At 45.6% G+C, this 19044-nt stretch overlaps 2 protein-coding genes across 3 annotated transcripts; both read right to left on the bottom strand.

Annotated features, from left to right (window-relative positions):
* Nucleotides 1–12823: 12823 nt before the first annotated feature.
* LOC120649406 lies at nt 12824–14884 on the bottom strand. Its single transcript, XM_039926198.1, has 2 exons — nt 14790–14884; nt 12824–14409 (listed from the first exon to the last, which is right to left on the bottom strand). The coding sequence occupies exon 2, from the start codon at nt 14019–14021 to the stop codon at nt 12915–12917; it is 1107 nt and encodes a 368-aa protein (XP_039782132.1). The 5' UTR covers nt 14022–14409; nt 14790–14884; the 3' UTR covers nt 12824–12914.
* On the bottom strand, nt 14726–18527 carry LOC120649405 (hydroxyproline O-galactosyltransferase GALT6-like). 2 transcript variants are annotated; one of them, XR_005665249.1, is made up of 8 exons: nt 17462–18527; nt 17019–17242; nt 16636–16923; nt 16434–16562; nt 16161–16334; nt 15666–15773; nt 15223–15537; nt 14726–14884 (listed from the first exon to the last, which is right to left on the bottom strand). XR_005665249.1 is itself a non-coding variant. In XM_039926197.1 (7 exons), exons 1-7 carry the CDS (start codon nt 18270–18272, stop codon nt 15328–15330), a joined length of 1944 nt encoding a protein of 647 aa, XP_039782131.1. In that variant the 5' UTR covers nt 18273–18527; the 3' UTR covers nt 14974–15327. The 2 variants fall into 2 exon arrangements, 1 of the variants encoding a protein (XP_039782131.1); XM_039926197.1 differs by lacking the exon at nt 14726–14884 and having other exon boundaries at nt 14974–15537.
* Nucleotides 18528–19044: the final 517 nt, after the last annotated feature.

Here is a 19044-nt window from a genome sequence, read left to right as displayed (position 1 = left end):
CGACTTCTAGGCGTCTTAGACTTGTCCTAGATAGTTGTGTTCTCTTGTTGTAACATATGTATATAGGGAAGATGTTATTGTAAAATAGCCTTAGGGAGGAGTACCACTTGCTGTATTATATGTGGTAAGGTTAAGCGATGTTAGGTTGTAAAAACAAGGCTGCTTTGATGTAATATAAGTAGCGACTACCAGTTTGGAAATCATAATCTTTCTACTTAGCAAATCTCTTTATTTGTGCATCTTCACGCCGTTTGATGAATACAAGAGGTTGCAAATTTTGTGACATATGTGCTCATCAAATGTTAGCATGTTGAATCTGTGAGACTAAATTTTAGTCCAACCCCTTCTATGATCTCTGTTGTTTAGCAACATAGTACATAGCGATGAAGAGCGAATTGATAGGTTATTTTCTTTACTCTTTGCTCTCAGCATGGAGTCTCTATACGATGAAGCATGAAGCTATCTAGCCGCTGACCAGTTTTGAATTTTTGTGGGTTGCACATTTATGTGTTGTGCACATTGTGCTACACCGCATCTAGTCACATTTTTGCTGATTTTGTTTTATCCAAATGTATGATCATTATACGTACCATTGATTTTGGAAGCGAGAAATATGTATCTAATGGATGTCTTCCATGATTACAGATGGTTGGTCATACACGCGGAACTCCTGATGGCTTTGGTTGTGAAACTGGCAGTGGATCTCAGCAACCACCGCCACCCCCATCAAATCTGGCCGAGTTAATGGCCATGCAAACAGAGTTGCTTCGCCAGCTAGTCCAAGGGCAACAAAATCAGCCACGCCAACAGTATGGAGGACGGGAGGCACAACCAGCGGGTTACCAGGAATTCTTTGGTACCCAACCTCCACTTTTCAGCAAAGCTGATGACCCATTGGATGCCGATGCTTGGCTTCGTACAATCAATTCCAAGTTTGCTTTGTTAGCGGTACCATGTATTGATGCAAACAAGGCCCCCTTTGCCGCCCAACAGCTTCGCGGTCCTGCCCGTATATGGTGGGATAATTATTGTGAAATGCAGCCTGCTGAACATATCATATCTTGGGAGGAATTCAGAACTGCATTCAGATCACATCATATTCCGGATGGACTGATGGAGAGAAAGTTGAATGAATTCTTGGCTCTAGATCAGGGAACCCGCACTGTTCTTCAATATGCACAGACCTTCAATCATCTGTGCCAATATGCGGGCCATCATGCTGATACTGATGCCAAGAAACGTGATCGTTTCCGTCGTGGCCTCAATACTAAGCTCAAGGAACGTTTAAACTTGGTTCAGCCCCATACCTATAATGAGCTGGTGAATATGGCCATTACACAGGAAGATTGTATTGCTGCACATCGTGCTGAGAAAAAGCGGAAGGCACCAACGGGACCCTCGAGTGCTCAGCCACCGAGGTATCGCCTGGTGCAAAATACTCCACCTAGGCCTCCACAAAGAAATGCCCCAGTGGGTAGGTTTGTCTTTAGGCCGCCTCAGCAACAGGGAGGATTCAGACCTCCAGTGCCTCAGCAACAGCAACAACAGCAGTTTAGCCCAAGGCCGAATGCCCCACAGTTCAATAGTGGGAATAGTAATAATCGATGTTTCAACTGTGGCAGTGCTTCTCATTTTGCCAAGAATTGTCCACAACCCAGAAGAAACAATCCAGGGCAAAACTCTAATCAGAACAACAACAACAACAACAACAACAACAAGGGCAAGGGCAAGAGGCAAATAGTGCAAGTCCGGCAAGGGCGAGTTAATTTCACTACTCTTGCAGACCTTCCAGCAGGAGCACCAGTAATGACGGGTACTTTCTCTATCCACAATAAACCCGCAGTCATATTATTTGATTCTGGTGCAACGCATAGTTTTATAAGTGCCAAATTTGGAGCAAGATTAGGATTGGATTTTTGTCATACTAAGGGATCTTTTATGATAACAACCCCTGGTGGGAAGATAGCTTCCAATCAAATCACTAGATGTGTGCCAATTAAGCTGGGTAGCAAATTGATAAAGACAGACTTGATCTTGCTGAATTTAGAAGGCATGGATGTTATTCTAGGTGTGAATTGGATGACTACACATAAAGTACTACTAGATATCTCTTCCCGAGCTATCGAGATAGATTCACCACATCAAGGAGCCACCATACTCTATCTACCCCAACGAGAGTATATTAACTCTTGTGCTTATGCCGCAAAAGGAATTAAACTTGAAGATATCCCTATTGTGTGGGAGTATGCGGATGTATTTCCAGATGATTTACCTGGAATGCCTCCTGATAGGGACATCGAGTTTGTTATCGAACTTCAACCCGGTACCGCCCCTATTTCTAAGAGGTCGTACCGAATGCCTCCAAATGAATTAGCAGAATTGAAAGTCCAACTCCAAGACCTTCTTGACAAAGGTTTTATACGTCCAAGTTCTTCACCCTGGGGATGTCCAGCCTTGTTTGTGAAGAAGAAAGACGATAGTTTGAGGCTATGTGTTGATTATCGACCACTCAATGCGGTCACTATTAAAAACAAGTATCCTCTTCCCCGCATTGATATTCTGTTTGATCAGTTAGCTGGAGCTAAGGTTTTCTCTAAGATTGATCTTCGTTCTGGCTACCATCAAATAAAGATCAAGCCTTGTGATATTCCAAAGACTGCTTTCTCTACCAGATATGGACTATATGAATATTTGGTTATGTCTTTTGGTCTTACCAACGCCCCAGCATATTTTATGTACTTGATGAATTCAGTCTTCATGCCGGAGCTGGATAAATTCGTCGTGGTTTTCATTGACGATATCTTAATCTACTCCAAGAATGAAGAAGATCATGCTGAACATTTGCGTATCGTTCTCCAACGATTACGAGATCATCATCTTTATGCCAAATTCTCCAAGTGTGAATTTTGGTTGGACAGTGTGAAATTCTTAGGTCACACTATCTCCAGTGATGGTATATCTGTTGATCCAACTAAAGTACAAGAAGTGATGGATTGGGAATCTCCTATTTCAGTTCATCAAATTCGCAGTTTTCTTGGTTTAGCTGGATATTATCGTCGATTCATTACTGATTTCTCCAGAATAGCCAAGCCTATGACGGAGTTATTGAAGAAGGGAGTAAAGTTTGTTTGGAATGATAAGTGTGAAGAAGCTTTCCAAACTCTTAAAGCAAGATTGACTACCGCTCCAGTATTGTCTACACCGGACAGTACTAAACCTTTTGATGTCTATTGTGATGCGTCGGGTACGGGACTTGGTTGTGTGCTTATGCAGGACAACCGGGTTATTTCTTATGCATCAAGAGCTCTCCGGGATCATGAGAAGAATTATCCGACCCATGATCTGGAATTAGCAGCGGTTATTCACGCTCTTAAGATGTGGAGACATCATCTTATGGGAACTCACTGTAATATTTACACTGACCATAAGAGTCTCAAATATATCTTCACTCAAGCGGATCTCAACATGAGACAGAGACGCTGGCTGGAGTTGATAAAGGATTATGATCTAGAAGTGCATTATCATCCAGGAAAGGCTAATGTGGTTGCGGATGCACTCAGCCGCAAGTCACAATGCCATTGCCTATCTGTAGAACCATTCAATGAAACTCTATGCCAGGAAATGATGAAGTTAAACCTAGAAATGGTACCTCAAGGAAGTTTGAACCATATATCCCTTGAGCCTACACTTCATGATAGCATCATCATGGGACAATTACATGATGAGGGTATCAAGGTTATCAAGGAAAAGTTATCACAGGGAGAAGCAAAGTATAAATGTTTCAGAGTGGATCATAGGGGAGTTCTATGGTTCGAATCCCGACTGGTGGTACCTAAGGATCATCAGCTTAGAAAGCAAATCCTTGATGAAGCACATCTATCGAAGTTTTCGATTCATCCCGGTGGTACCAAGATGTACCATGATCTCAAACAAAATTTCTGGTGGACTCGAATGAAAAGAGAGATCGCCAGATATGTTTCTGAGTGTGATGTCTGTCAAAGAGTTAAAGCTAGTCATTTGAAAGTAGCTGGTACTCTCCAACCTTTATCTATTCCATCCTGGAAATGGGAGGACATCAGTATGGATTTTATCGTTGGTTTACCCATTACTCCTCATAGGCATGATTCTGTTTGGGTAATCGTTGATAGACTCACCAAGACCGCTCATTTTATTCCAGTACACACCACTTATTCTGCCAAGAAGTACGCAGAGATTTATCTCGACCAGATTGTTCGTTTACATGGCATTCCAAAGACGATTATTTCTGATCGTGGGCCTCAGTTTATAGCACGTTTCTGGGAGCAAATGCAGGAATCCCTTGGAACAAAATTGATTCGTAGTTCGGCTTATCATCCACAAACAGATGGGCAAACTGAACGAATCAATCAAATCCTTGAAGACATGTTGAGGGCATGTGTTATTCAATATGGCAAGAATTGGGTTAAGTGCTTAGCACTGGCAGAGTTTTCATACAATAACAGTTATCAATCTAGCTTGCAAATGGCCCCATTTGAAGCATTATACGGTCGAAGGTGTCGAACTCCTTTGAATTGGTCACAAGCTGGGGAACGCAAAATTTTTGGGCCAGATTTAGTTTCGGAGGCAGAGGAGCAAGTCAGAATTATCCAGGTAAATCTTAAAGCAGCTCAATCAAGACAGAAAAGTTATGCAGACAAAAGGAGAGATCCTTTACAATTCGAGGTAGGAGACTTTGTATATTTGCGAGTATCTCCTACTAAAGGTGTTCAACGCTTTGGCTTAAAAGGAAAATTAGCACCCCGATACATTGGACCATTTGAAATTATCGAAACTTATGGACCCGTTGCCTACCGACTTCGACTTTCATCTCAGTTGGCCGCCGTTCATGATGTCTTCCATGTCTCACAACTTCGGAAGTGCACCAGGGTACCTACTGAAATCCTTGAACCACAAGATATCGAAATTGAATCCGATCTATCTTATACGGAGTATCCGATCAAGATTCTTGACACCAAAGAAAGAAGTACTAGAAGGGAGAAAGTTAAAATGTACAAGATCCAGTGGAATCAGCATACTGTAGAAGAAGCTACTTGGGAAACTGAAAATTTTCTTCAAAGAAACTTTCCCGACTTTCTTAGGACCAATCCAGGTACCAATTCTTTGCACCCTTTTCTTCCTGTAATCTCGGGACGAGATTCCTGTTAGGGGGGAAGGCTGTAACACCCCGGGTGTTTACACAGTAATTAATTAAGTGTCTGCACAGTAATTGGGTAGGTTTGCTATGCATCATGTGCTAGAATTACTTAAAAAGGATCTTTTTGTAATTATGAAAGGGTATATGTGTAATTATGATTTTATGCAAGGTCCTTTATATAGTTATTTCTGATTATAGCTTTTGTGGAGGGTGTTTGTGCAAAATTTCAGTGCATTTATTGCATGGCATCAATTTTTGCTTGTAAGTCTATGTTTGTAAGTGAATTTACGTTGAAAAAGACAAATTTCCTAGATTTCAAAATCCCTTCAATGATTTTAATTTTAGCTCTTGAATCTTTGGTCAAATAAATTTTTGCACAACATCAAAGTTGTAGATCTTGAGATTTTGAACAACTTTCATGTTGGGCACTTTTCCATTTGAGCTTTGGTTTAAAAGTTATCACTGGTTTACAATTTAGTCCCTGGAACTTTTGGAAATTGCAAAATCGCCCTTATCCCCTTCTTCCCCACCCCTGCTCTGTTTCGCCGCCGCCCACCGACGGCGCCGACGCCGGCGCCGTGGAGAGGCTTCCCGGCCTTCCCGGCCATTAAGTCGTCGTGCTCCGTCGCCCACGCGTCGCGCGGACCTTCTCCACCGCTCTTTGGCTTCGCGCTGGCCCTCTCCAGCCCGTGCCACGCGCCCAGAACCTCCTCGCGGCCGCCACCGCGACGCCGCCGTGGCGAGCTCACCGCCGAGCCCCAGGACCTTTTCCAGCGCGCGCACGGGCACCTTAAAGACCCCAGCGACCTATTCCTCTCCTTTTGCTCTCTCCTCGCTACCACGCTATAGAACGCCGCCGCCGCTCCATCCCGTACTCCGGCAAGCTTGACGCCGCCGCGGAGCCGCCTCACCGCCGCTCCTCCGCCCTCTCTGACCCCCTAGCTAGCACCGCCTCGCCCCCGCGCAGCTCGCCCACCCTTTCTTCCCGCCAATCCCTCACCAGAGCGCCGCCTCCGCTGTTCTCCTCCGCCGCCGACCGCCTGCTCGCGTCGCGCCGCCACCCCAGGCCACCCCGACCTCGATTTCGGGCATCTACTGGTGCGCCGTGGTCCCCTCTAGCTCCCTGACCTCTCCCTTTACGCCGCCGACGCCTCCCTTCGCCGGTTTTGGCCGGTCAACCGTCGCCCTTCTCTCTGACCCAGCCAAGGGCCTTCGGTTTTGAATTCGAAGAAGCCCAGGGGGCTGTCTGCAAACCCAAGACACATATGAATAGTGCCTTCAGGGACTTGTTTGCTAGGATTTGCTGTAAACTTTGAAATTCAGTATAAATTCGTAGAAAATTTGTAAAATAGCAAATCTGGATGTTTTAGAGTCCTCTTGAAGAGCTCTATGCAGTAGAACCATAATATGTTAGGCCTTAGTTGCAAGTTTTTGCTGTAGATGTTGTTTTGTGTTACTAGGTGTATAACTACTTGTTCTTTAATCTTTTTCTTATCTGATGCTTGAAAGCTTGTTTTGCTTTGAAATTTTGGTGGTAGTTTACTCATGTTACACTAGCTTTGCTATAAAAATTTCATGATCAGTTCTTTGTTGTAGCTATTTATTTGATTTAATCTTTGTTTAATAGACTTTATTCATGGTAAATAGTTTCTGTTCTTAATAAATCATGAAAATATTCATGAGTGTTCTTCTGGAGTATGTTAGCTTGTCCAGGAAGTTTGAGCTTTAGTTCATGTCTAGAACAGGAGCAAAAATTAAATCTTGCTAAACTGATGTCTGTTTAGTTTAATTTTTCTGAATTAATTCCGTGCAGATAAAATCATGAAAAATTCACAGCAGCTAGATCATCCCTGTTTAGATCTCATGTTAAATTTTGAGCTTCTGATCTTCTTTAGTTTGACCTGTGTAATTCTTGCTTGTTCTAGATGTTATCTGAGTAAATGATTTACTGTGATTAAATGATTACATTTCTTGACATGATTTTTGTAGGGTAGATTATTTTATTCATGTTCTGTTTAGAGTAATTTTGGTAGATTTTATTACTGTTTGTACTTTGATTTGTTGATTTATTTACAAACTATGACTTATTTGTATAGGAAATCGCCACCACTCTTTTTATGAAGTTAGTTAACTTCTTTTGTGCTTTTGATCATGATGCCTTGTGTAGTTAAATTTGTTATTTAACTACTCTATAAACGATTGCCCATGTTTGTTTATAATGTTGTTCTTGCATTACATATAGATACGACTACTTTGTCAGACGGGACGTACGAGTTGATTCCGGAGTCTGACGGAGGTGATCTCGAAGCTCAAGTGAACACTGCGGAACTAACTGAAGCCCCGAACCAAAGTTCGGAAGAGCCTAGCGCTGAAATAGTTAGCAATTACCGAGAAGGCAAGCCCCGGACATAACCTATATTTCAAATTATTATCATTTACTGTTATTACTTACTTGTGCATTTACAGTTCTTAGGATTTGAATTGAAACCCTAGATGCATGATCCTAGGAACCTATGTACTGAACACTAGACCTGAGTTCGACTATCTGCTAAGCTTATAGGAGCGGTAAAAGTCGAGTGATTGCCTGTCACTCGCGAGCTTTATAGGAATTGCTTGTTTACTTTCTGTTAACAATATAAGGACGACGGACGGGGTTGTGTTCGATATCATGTCCTATGTGAGACCCCGTCTGTGTTGATGAACTTGCTAAGGTCGCGGTGTGTGGTAGTGCTGGTTAAGTTTTTGAAAGTACTAGTCACATGCCGTAAATATGGTACGCGGCAAGCCTAGTAGCCGATTGGACCGGGGAGTGGATATACCTCCCACTCTCTCAGTAGGGATAGGTTTTATTTTATGTTGCGCAACACTACGACTTCTAGGGACAAGGTTCGGCCTTGGAGCCCTGTAGTCGGGGAGAGTGGCACTATCCACAAGCCGGAAAGAAAGGTTAACGGTTGTTTGGGAATGACCCGACGGTATTCCAGACGTGTGTGCTAGGTTACCCTTGCAAGGTTGAATTTCGATTCAGAATCGTCCGCCTCTCACGATGAAATGAGACTGCTTGATCTCTTTGCCACACAGAGTAATAAGAGCAACAATATTCTTATTAATCTTGATGCTTGCTTAGAAGTTCCACCATGTTTGGTTAGTAGATGCTTACATAGAATGGTTAATCAACTAGAATCTTGAAGCTAAAACTTGAAAGTAAGGACCTACTCTTTATTGCTTTTCAGCAAAGGAAAAACCAGAGTCTTACAAAGCCCTGCATAGTCTAGCTAAGGTGGGCTACTTATACCCGTTGTCGGTTAAGTCTTGCTGAGTATTAGAATACTCAGCCTTGCTGTTGAAATCCTTTTTCAGGTATGAGTTTTGAGGATCAGATCGCTAGCTTGACCTATCCTTGCGCTTTGCCTCCTGGCTGGTCCGTAGAATGGGATACGTCTTCGGCCGGCAATGACTGTGACGAGTAATACCATGCTTGGGCTAGCTTGGTATACTTTTGCGACGTGTTGTAGTTATCGTGTTTTATCTTCCGCTGTTTAAACTCTGAGTCTACACTTTTGTTTTGTATAACTGTTTTACTTAAGTTGGTTTTGTAATAATCTTTTGAACCGGTTTGTAATCTTTAATATGCCTGTGTTGTAAAATTGTGGTTGTAATATCTCTGGACTCGCCTTCGTGCGAGATATGCTTGTTCGATCCGAGAATCGGTGGTTGTATCGGGACGTTACCCGACAGACCAAAAATTGTTCCGTTTCAAGTGCGTTTAAGCTAATGTTGCCTTTATGGTGATGGTTTACGCACTTGAGCCGGGATAATTTAAGCGGTTCTGCCACAGTTCGGCACTTGGCAGCTACTAGCACAGTTCACTTCACACAGCCGGCCACCCGTGCCACCGTGCGCACCACCACAGCACCAGGCCCCCTGCACCGAGCTGGACTGCAACCTCTCCGTAAAACACCCGTTGCTCGTCCGTGCGGTGCGGGCCGGGCGCCCGGGCCGCCGGAATCGCCATTTTGGCTTGGTCAGCTTGATTTCCCTGTCGGGGACTAGCTAGCTGCTACGACGTTGCTTCAACTTCAAGGTCTCATCTGCAGCAGATATATATGATCGTCAGACCAGGTGGCGAAAGCTCTGCGGCATTGTCTGAATCGGCCGGCACTGAACAGAACGGCGGCGAGGCCGCCCGCCGCGCGCAAGTTTAGAGAACGCGGCAGAGATGACCACGTCGAACGGTTGAAGAGGTCAACTTACAAGCAGGACATCTATGTTGTTACACGGATACTGGTACGGGTATCAGATACGATAGGTATCGGATACGCGGATACGCACTTTCCCAAAAAACACTGATACGGGGATACGGCTAGGATAATTAATAATTATATATAAATATCACATAGATATTCAGCAAGTGAGATTTTACTCTTGAGTAACTTCCCATATACTCAGATGTGTAATACTTGCATGTCCATATAACATTACCTCTATAACTAGCCTTCTCTAAAAGCACAACTGATTCAACAAGGGGTTCTTCAGTTGCTGCTCATCTAGTTCTATTGCAGCAAGTTCATCATTTTGTATCATCTCTTACTACCAAAACAGCATTTGGGTGGGCTGATTACGGCTTTGGGCTGTATCCCATCTGGCCCAAAAGTATCGGATATGCGTATCCAAGCAAATACGTATCCGTTTTTTCAAGATACAGCTAGAAACGTATCCGAGGAGTATCCGGGGCGTATCCGTATCCGACACGTATCGGATACGAATACGCCACCTCCTAGGAGTATTCGCGTAGCAGAGCAGGACATCATCTGCGAGACTGCGACCATGAGGACTTGAAATATCTGCTCCCACCTCGCTAGTACAAATCTTCAACCTAAGTTCAGTCTGATTTATCTGAAAACTTCTTGTGTATCTGTGGCTCTGATGAATGAAGTTCACAGGTCCGGTGGTTCTGAGATTGTACAAGGAATATCTGAATTAATAGCCTTGAGTTTATATTGCTCGATCGCTATACATAAGTTATACAGTACACAGCATGGTCTAGACTCTAGGCAGAGAACTAGGAGTACTGAAGAAAAAACGTTGACATATACAAATATAGTAACTCAACTAAAAGACTAGCGCGACGTTGCCACGCCATGACCTGTAGCCCAGTGATTGGTACGAAAGCTGGGAATGTTTTTCGCGAAATTTTAGGCTATGGATTAATTTATAGAAACTTTAGGGTATTATTATTTAGTTAGAATGCAGGGGCCATGGGTTGATCGTCATGAATATGGGGGGTCTTTTTTGCAATGTTTCGGGTTGTGGGTACATTTTTAGGAAGTTTAGGGCCTTTTTCGTAAAAGTCTATGGAGCGTGGATTAATTGCTGTAGAGATTGGGTTTGTAAAAAAATGCATGAATCGCGGGTTGGTTGTCATAAAATTACATGAGAGGTGGCTGGATCGAGAGAGTTGTCGTAAAATTGCCGGAGAGGTGGCTTCAATAAATGGTATTTATGAAAAGCACGGGGGGCAGTAAATTGTCGTCGGAGTGGTTGGACTACAGTTTAATTTTGATAAAGTTTGGGGGAGTTTTGTAAAATTGGCAGACCTGCTGGCATTCATTCAAAGTTAGCGGTGGTTTCCATAAAACTGCCTGGGAGTTGGTTTGATTAAAATTATATTTATATGAAGCTCGAGGGGGTTACCGTAAAACTATTTGAGAGGTGGCTTGAGCAAATACTATTTCAGCGAAGCTCAAGGGGGTTTCTATAAAATTAACTGAGTGTGGGCTGGACTACATATTAATTTTAATAAAGTTCAAGGGTTTTTTATAAAATTACCGAGCCTCATGGATAATCCGAGCCATCCATGCGCGATCCGACGGCCGAGAAATTCCCGATGACGTGGTTCAAATTGTATTTCTATAAAGCTCGAGGGGGTTGCTGTAAAACTGTTTGCGAGGTGGCTTGAGCAAATGCTATTTCTACAAAGTTCAAAGGGGTTTCTATAAAGAAAAAAGTCTAAATTACTCCCCTCAGTTATAACCAAAGTCTGGATAACCCTCTAAACTATTGTTTGGTTCATTTTACCCCTCAAACTATTCCATTTGATTCAAATTACCCACTCTGTAATTTGTCTTTTTCATTTCTCTATGTATAGGTGGAGTTTTAACTTGAAATTTTACAACGTGGTAGTACACACCATAACACATGTTAGAAAAATAAATCATAATTTTTTTTATCATTATTTTGATTGGTTAGGATATTTAATAATAAATTAGTCATTGGAGTTCAAAATTATATGAAAACTAATGGTGGAAAATTATAAAACTTTTTTTAAAATATGCATTATGATGTCCACTACTACTCTGTAAAATTTGAAATTAAAATTCAACTTGTATAAGGAGAAACAAAAAAGATAAATTATATTATGGGGTAAAATAAACTAAATGACATAGTTTATGGGGTAAATTAAACCAAATAATAGTTTATGGGGGTTATTCAGACTTTGGCTATAGTTGAGAGGAGTAAATTAAACTTTTTCCTTCTATAAAATTAACTGAGCGTGGGCTGGACTATTTATTAATTTTGACAAAGTTTGAGGGTTTTTTTTATAAAATTGCCGAGCCTTCTAGATAATCCGAGACATCCACGAGCGATCCGATGGCCGGGATATTCCGGATGACCCCCCCCCCCCCCCCCCCCCCCCGTTTTAGGTCTTTAAAGAAAGATATATCATATATGTTTCCAAATTTCAACTTGCGAGCGGATTCTTCTACTACTGATATAGCTGTATCTGTTCTTCATCTACTTGCAGTCTATGGTCGGGCTGCTGCCTGAGCACGAGCGCTTTCTTTCTTCAGACATCGGACAGAGATTCTTAAGAAGATTATGAAACGGAGGAAATCCAGTCCTATTATTATCTTTGCGACGCAAGGATCAAACTAGAACTCCATTCACAGTTTTTTTTTTGTTGCAATTTTTGACAACTGCAGAGACTACGAATTGGTAGAAAATTAGAAACCAACTGTAAAAAGAAAAACAGAGCAGATGATATGAATTGACAAATTAAAGACCAACTGCAGAACAATTAAATTCTAGATTGTGGCGATATGCACATTATAAATCCATGTTAGAATACCACCAATATACAAACACATCAGTCGCCTCAGATTAATGAACACGATAATAACCATGAACGTAAATAAATATATGAAAGTGCCACGTAAGCAAACAGAACGAGACACGATATTTGTTAACGAGGTTCGGCCAATTTGACCTACGTCCCCGGGGCAATGACTACGGGCACTCCCCCGAAAATAACAGCAACATCGAGTCAGTCTTAGAGCAACTCCAACAGGTTGATCTTCCCCTTTCCTCTTTTCACTTTTTCTCAATATAGGGAATTGATGTTGAAAAAATCTACTCCAGCAGATTGGTTTTCCATCTCCCTTTCCCCTTTATTTTTTTTTCAATCCCCAATAATTTTTCTCCAATCCCCAATAGAAAGGGGAGACATCACATCTCCCTTTCCATATAGAAAGAGGAGAAAATCAATCTGCTGGATTACTTCTTCCATATATGTTGAAATTAAGAAAGGGAATTTCTCTATATAGTGAAAAAGGAGAAATGGGAAGATCAATATGTTAAATTGCTCTAATGTCTTACAACAGCAACGGCCGCAACTTGCTTGCAGCAAGCAAAGCACTCAGGCAGCAGCTAGTTATAGCTAGTGCTACACTACACATCAGAATCAGAAGGCGAGGCCGTCAAAGAAGCCAGCATCCATTGGTGCCACTGCTGTCGGCGGGCCGCAGCATCTGCTGAACATCTCGTCCATGGTGAACTGGGTGTTTGGGGAGCAGCCACCGTACTCGCCGTGGTCCGGGCCGCCCATCAACTCCTCCATGGTGAACTGAATGTTCTCCAGAGACTGGTCCATGGTGAACCGGGTGTTCGCGGAGCAGCTACCGTAATCGTGGTACCCCTGGTCGCCCAACAAGCCGTCCATGGTGTTCAGCTGAAGCTGCTGCTCCTCGGCTGTGGTCACCAGTGTGTTCTGCTGAAACTGATCCACCTCGGCTGTAACCATGGTGTTCTGCTGCTGAACCTGCTCCTGCTCCTCCTCAGCTAGGAACAGGGACTCGTAATCTATGCCCACTGGCATCGTGATCTGGTCGTCAGTAAGCAAGGGCTCCTGCAGTTGATGATCCACATGCTGATAGAAGTCCTGGTCGACGCAGGCGTAGCTACTGGTGGTGGCGCAGGCCTGCGCGTGGCTGATCTTGCTCGGCCGCGCCTGAGGGTGGTCGGCCGTCGCCTTTCTCTTGGAGGCAGAAGAGGCCTGCTCGGACGAGGTGGGGTTGGTGGATGTTGACGACGTCTTCAGCTTCCCCTTGGCAAGGGAGGACGACGAGCGATAAACCTTGCACAGGACGTGGCCATCGCCGCCTTCTTCATCGTATTCAGTCATGCACCATCCCAAACGGTTGAACGATCTGCTCGAGCCCTCCTTGCGGCCGTAGGACAGGTTGCAGAGCGTGGCGCCGGCCAGACCCTTGACGGGCTTCGGGCGCGTCTCCGAGTGCCAGCACGCGTCGCCGCCGGCGATGGCGCGCTGCCTGTGTCCGCTCGGTTTGCCTTGGGCGTTCTTGTAACGCTTGAGGCAGTAGAAGTACCATACGCTGCTGTACCCGTCGTCTCCGGCGAGGTTGGTTCCCGGCACCGGCTCCAGGTTCGCGACGAGGTCCGCCGGGGCGGCGGAGCAGACGTCGACGCGGTGGACAAAGGTGGAGTCGACGGCGCCGGAGCGCAGGCCGCGCAGGAGCGCGACGGACGACGCGTCGTCGGCCGCGGCCATGTCGATGGAGCTGGTTTCTCGCGCTCTCGAGTTCTGGTGGCGAGAGAGGCGGAGAGGACAGGGGAGGGGAGATGGAGATCGCAGGTGAATGTGCGTGGCGCAAGGCGCTTGCGGCCACTGTTTATAAATACGTAGTTGGATGGAAATCACGTACTAGTGATCATAGTCGGACGGCGTGCAAACAACAATGGCGTGGATCTCAATCTACTGGCTAGCTGTTGCCTGTTGGGGGTCCGTAGTCGGAACCCTGTACAAACAAACCCTCCGCAAAACTCGCGAGGAGATCAAACGACCAGTCGGAGAAAGAGCCAGCTGTTGTGAATATTCAGCCTGGTCGTTTGATGCCGTGCCTGCTGTCAATAGTTCAGCATTCTGAATATTCAGCCTTCTGTTCATGTAAGATTCAGTTTCGTCAGAAACTAGTGCACTCTTAGTATATGGGTGTGTTTAGTTCGCGAAAAGTTTGCGAAAAAGTTGTTGTAGCACATTTCAGTTTGATTTGGCAACTATTGTCCAACTATGGAGTAATTAGTCTCAAAAGATTCGTCTCGTCATTTACAACCAAATTGTGCAATTAGTTATATTTTTTAACTACATTTAATACTTCATGCATGTATCGTAAAATTTGATGTGATTTCCGTCAGTAAAAAATTTTGGAAACTTTTCGCGGAACTAAACACAGCCTATAAAAAAAAGAAACTAGTGCACTCGGTTTCGTCAGGTTTGGGAAAGCAGAGCAGGTCGGCGTGAACAGGAAAGTGCATCGACCTTCTAGAAGTGCTGGCCAACATGCTGCCTGTTTGATGCCGCCAAGAGTATCTTGTGGTCGATGAGCATGATGGACCAGGAAAACGCCCCGATAACTGTAGGGGAAGAACAAACGGATAATGCATTATTTCTGCGTCGAGGTGAAGAGAGAATGCAAGCACAAGTTTAAACCAAAAACACCTCATCAGCCGAAAGCTAGAAATTCTCGTAGCCGTCAACACACAAGATGGTATATACACAAATGGTGGGTATACAACAATTACATAAATAACAATCAGGCTCTTATCGTAGCTAGGTCAAATAAATTTGACATGTACAGAAACAGTTTTAGGAAAATGGATCTCCAGTGTTAGCATCAGCAGCTGAATCAACCACGGACCAAAAGAATGAACGAATAAATGGTGACAACTGACAAAAGTTCAGAGAGTTATGCCTCAAACTCATCCTTGGGCTGTCTGTCTCTCGATGATCCCAAACAGGCTGTTCAGACTGAAGCGCACAATGATCAATCTGTTCTCCAGTGATGTGTTAGCCGTTGTCATCTCACATTGCAGCACTGAGCGCTTCCAGCTTGCAACTTTCTCCACAAACAAATCATGTGCTGTGGGGATTGGTAGTGCGCGGTGAAGTAACCATCAAAGCAACCAGGTTGGTAGAACCTGACATCATGCAAATACTCTACAGGCTGACGAGTGGTATTGAACTTCTCAACCCACATGCCCATACTGACATCTTCCATCTTGAATAGCTGTGTAAGAAAAAAAACGTAGCCATTAGAAATCACACATTGCATACTCCATTATTCAGAAAATGACAAAGCACTATTGCTGTACCCAATGGCAAGAGATAGAAAGAGGGTATAACTGCTGTACTTACTCTTAATGCCTTGTTATCAAACTCAGATAAAATGTATTGAGCAATATCTGATGAAATCACGTAGCCAGGTCCATTAGCATAAGGAGGATATACTTGCTCTGGCCATTCCTGTTAGAAACAGAAAAACTAGATCAAATTTATGTAGCATCAACATGGGGTAAGACAAAATGAAGCCAACAATTTAAGGTTTCATGGAACATATAGTGTCACCGCAACAGATTATGTAGCTATGCCGTATATTATGTTGTGCCAAAGGTGCTACTTTCAATTCCTTAATATATTCATGGTATTTGAAAAGGATAAACCATATAATAACGATATTAATGAGACTAAGGAAGGGCTCATTCCTGATGATCCAACAATTAACATGCTGAATTCATGCTAATTCAGCAACCTAGCATAAGGAAGACCACCTAAAAGGGTTTTCTAGCATTTTGAAGGGGCAGCACACTGAAATACGAATATTCTTTAACTCTATAGAAAATAGAGTCTCACCTCATATGTGACAGACCATTTCCCAGACCGTAAAGGCCTGTGGTAGTAGTTTATATTTCCTACATACATGCTCTTCCCACTTTGGACCTTCTTTACTTGATCTAAAACAGATTCAATTCTGACAAATGTATCATCGTCGCATTTCATTATGTGCTTTGCAGGAACAACCCTCACCTGAAAAATTATTGCAATGTCATGGGAATTTTTATGCAAATGAAATTAAAGCTCATAGAACAAGCAGGATAAATTCATCCAGAGATTTAAATTACGCACCCCATACTCGACAATGGAAATGGTTTTCAGAACAACAAGGTCATAGTTATCCATGAATGGCACTATAACTATGTCCCCAAAGTACTCTGCCTCCCTTTTCAGCTCTTCATTTACCTCCTTTTTTCCATTCTGCGGAGCATTTTTCTTTTATTAGATTTCACATGGAAAAATGTTACCCTAACAATTCATTTGCCAAACTTACCAGAGCCACAAAGAAGCGAGCAACAACATTAGATGATCTCCTGGTAGAAATCATCCATGACTTCCGAACTGCCATACGCTCAGAAAAATGGTTAGCAGCTGAAAGGATGCCAATAAAAAGCTCCACAGGTTCAGTTGGTAAGGGTGAAGCCTTCCACTGTTCAGACATCTCGAGATAACTCTGTGGAGAGAAACTAGGAGGTGAACTGGGCAAATGAGCAACGAAGACGGACTCAACATCAAGGTCTCCTTTCAAAGACAATTCAGTTGCATCCTCCAGATTGTAACCCTGCCGAGCAAACAATTAACCACCATTAGTAACTTAAATCTTGAGACAGCACTGGAACAATTTCGCAGCCTGTACAAGGTACCATGACTACTCACAGTGCGGTAAGGGAACGATGTGATATGCCGGCCATCAACATTGACGTGGTAGCCTTCCAGACCAGCTATTATGGTCAGAACAAATTGCTTGCCCTCTGCAAATGGGTATGGCCAATCGATGCCCGGCCTACCAATCAAACGGCTCAACCACGATTTCATCTTTGACTCTTCTGAGCTGCTGTAATCATCCCGTATCCATTTCTCACACTTCAATTCCCCGTCAACTGAAAGGTCAATACCATAACTTAAGCTTCAAGCCAATTTACAAAGGCAACTTTTCGAGCTACATTCGTGAGGATAAAGAAATCCTTTATCTTTTGGTTGATGAATTGAGGAAACAACTAACAAATTCAGACATTATTCTTTCTAACAAGCAAACCTAATGTCCTACCGAACGAAGCGGTAGTGCACAAAACTGAAGAAAGCAAAGCAATCGAGCTCACCAGTATCCTCGTCCGGCCGTGACGCGAACCCCTCGCACCGCTGCGGCTGCGCCCACTGCATCCGGTAGCACGTGTTGAGCTCGATGACGGGGCGGCCGCTGAAGTCCCCGCGGATCCTGGGGTTGAAGTGCAGCACCCTGGGCGGCTCCTCCCCCTGCACCGCCTTGGTGCCCAGGAGCTCGACCATGAACTGCGACACCATGACCGGCGCGCCCCCCTCCCTCCGCTCCGCGATCCTCGGCTCACCCTCGGCCCGCGCCGCCCGCGGCCGCGCCACCACCGTGACGCGCGACCCCACCGCCATCCCGCACGGCAGCTCCACCGCCACCGCTCCCGCGCCGCCGCTCGCGAGTCGGTCCCCGGGCGCCGAGACCGTCGCGGGGCAGGAGGAGGCCGGGGCGGCGGTGGAAGGGGACGGCGAAGGGGAGGAGGAGGACGGCGAGGCGTAATCTGAATAGGAGAGGAGGTGCGCGAGGCGGGGACGCGCGGCGGTGAAGGCAGCGGAGGCGGAGACGTCGAAGGAGGAGGAGGAGTTGGGGCGGTGGAAGCGGACGGACGAGACGGCGAGCGGGGCGCGGCGCGGGAAGGCGCTCTTGTGCGGGCGGAGCGGGGAGGGCGAACGGAGCCCGGAGGCCGCCGCCGCCTCGAGCTCGCGGCGGCGGGCGCGGTGCGTGGGCGTGGCGGCGGCGTCTCCACCGCGGGGAGCCGCGGTGGAGACGGAGAAGGAGGGGAGCTCGAAGAGGAGGAGGAAGAGCAGGTACGCCGCCGCCGCGGCCAGCAGCGCGAGGCGGCACGCGCGCTTCGGCGGCATGGCGAGCGAGCGGGGAGCCGTGGAGGAGGAGAAGCCGAGTCGCTCAGGTAGCCGTTTGGGGAGGCGCACGCGGGCTTTGTCCCCGCGGCCTTTATCGTGGGGGGCGAGGGCGAGGGCGACTGGGCGTTGACGTGGCGTGTGGGTGTTTAAAGACCGGACCGTTGTGGTGGTGTGGGGCAGGAAGGAACGCACGCGGCGGCCGTGAGTGATCTCGACCCGACGACGACGCCACGGCTTCAACTGCAGCCCAAGCGGGGCAACGGCTCTGCTTTACCCAATTTTGGCTTGGTCAGTGTGCCGGCGATCCTGAAAGCCGGCACGACATGCAGGCCGGAGCGCCGACCTGACGAGTTCCCTATCTGGAGGAAGCCGAGGAAACTTGTCCAACTGCGTAGCGTGGCTGCCTGTGACAGTAGCTGCGGTAGGGTTGGGTACAAACAGGTTTGCTGGCGCACGCGGAGCGGAGAGATTGGCAGGTTGCCAAGCTAATTAGGACGACGCGGCGAAGGAACAGCAGCGACCGACTCTAGTGCGACTGTGACCCAACGCGCACGCCATTGTCCACGCGAGGCGCTAGACCGGTGCGCACGCGCTAGGTCGCGGCGCGGCGTGTGGAAGGGGATGATGGGTCGATGGATGATGGTACTAGTTGGTTTGGTTAGGCTTGACGAGCCCGGAACTGTCTCGCGTGCTGCCACCGGCGTGGACGGCCCAGCCGGATCATCCAGGGCTCGATGGTTTTCCCGCACAGATTATTGGCTATTGGCCTATT

This window comes from Panicum virgatum, chromosome 9K, assembly GCF_016808335.1.
Source record: "Panicum virgatum strain AP13 chromosome 9K, P.virgatum_v5, whole genome shotgun sequence".
In the NCBI taxonomy this organism is placed as follows: domain Eukaryota; kingdom Viridiplantae; phylum Streptophyta; class Magnoliopsida; order Poales; family Poaceae; genus Panicum; species Panicum virgatum.
Note: the sequence above shows the minus strand (reverse complement) of the source record. Positions and strands in the feature narration are given on the sequence as shown.

Bases quoted from the DNA above. Each gene is read 5' to 3' on its own strand.
- LOC120649405 (XM_039926197.1), bottom strand. From the start codon at position 18,272: ATGCCGCCGAAGCGCGCGTGCCGCCTCGCGCTGCTGGCCGCGGCGGCG. The intron at 17,243-17,461 runs GTGAGCTCGATT...TTGACCTTTCAG, and splicing joins ACGGCCGGACGAGGATACTG to TTGACGGGGAATTGAAGTGT. The intron at 16,335-16,433 runs GTGCGTAATTTA...ATAATTTTTCAG, and splicing joins TTTCCATTGTCGAGTATGGG to GTGAGGGTTGTTCCTGCAAA.
- LOC120649406 (XM_039926198.1), bottom strand. From the start codon at position 14,021: ATGGCCGCGGCCGACGACGCGTCGTCCGTCGCGCTCCTGCGCGGCCTG.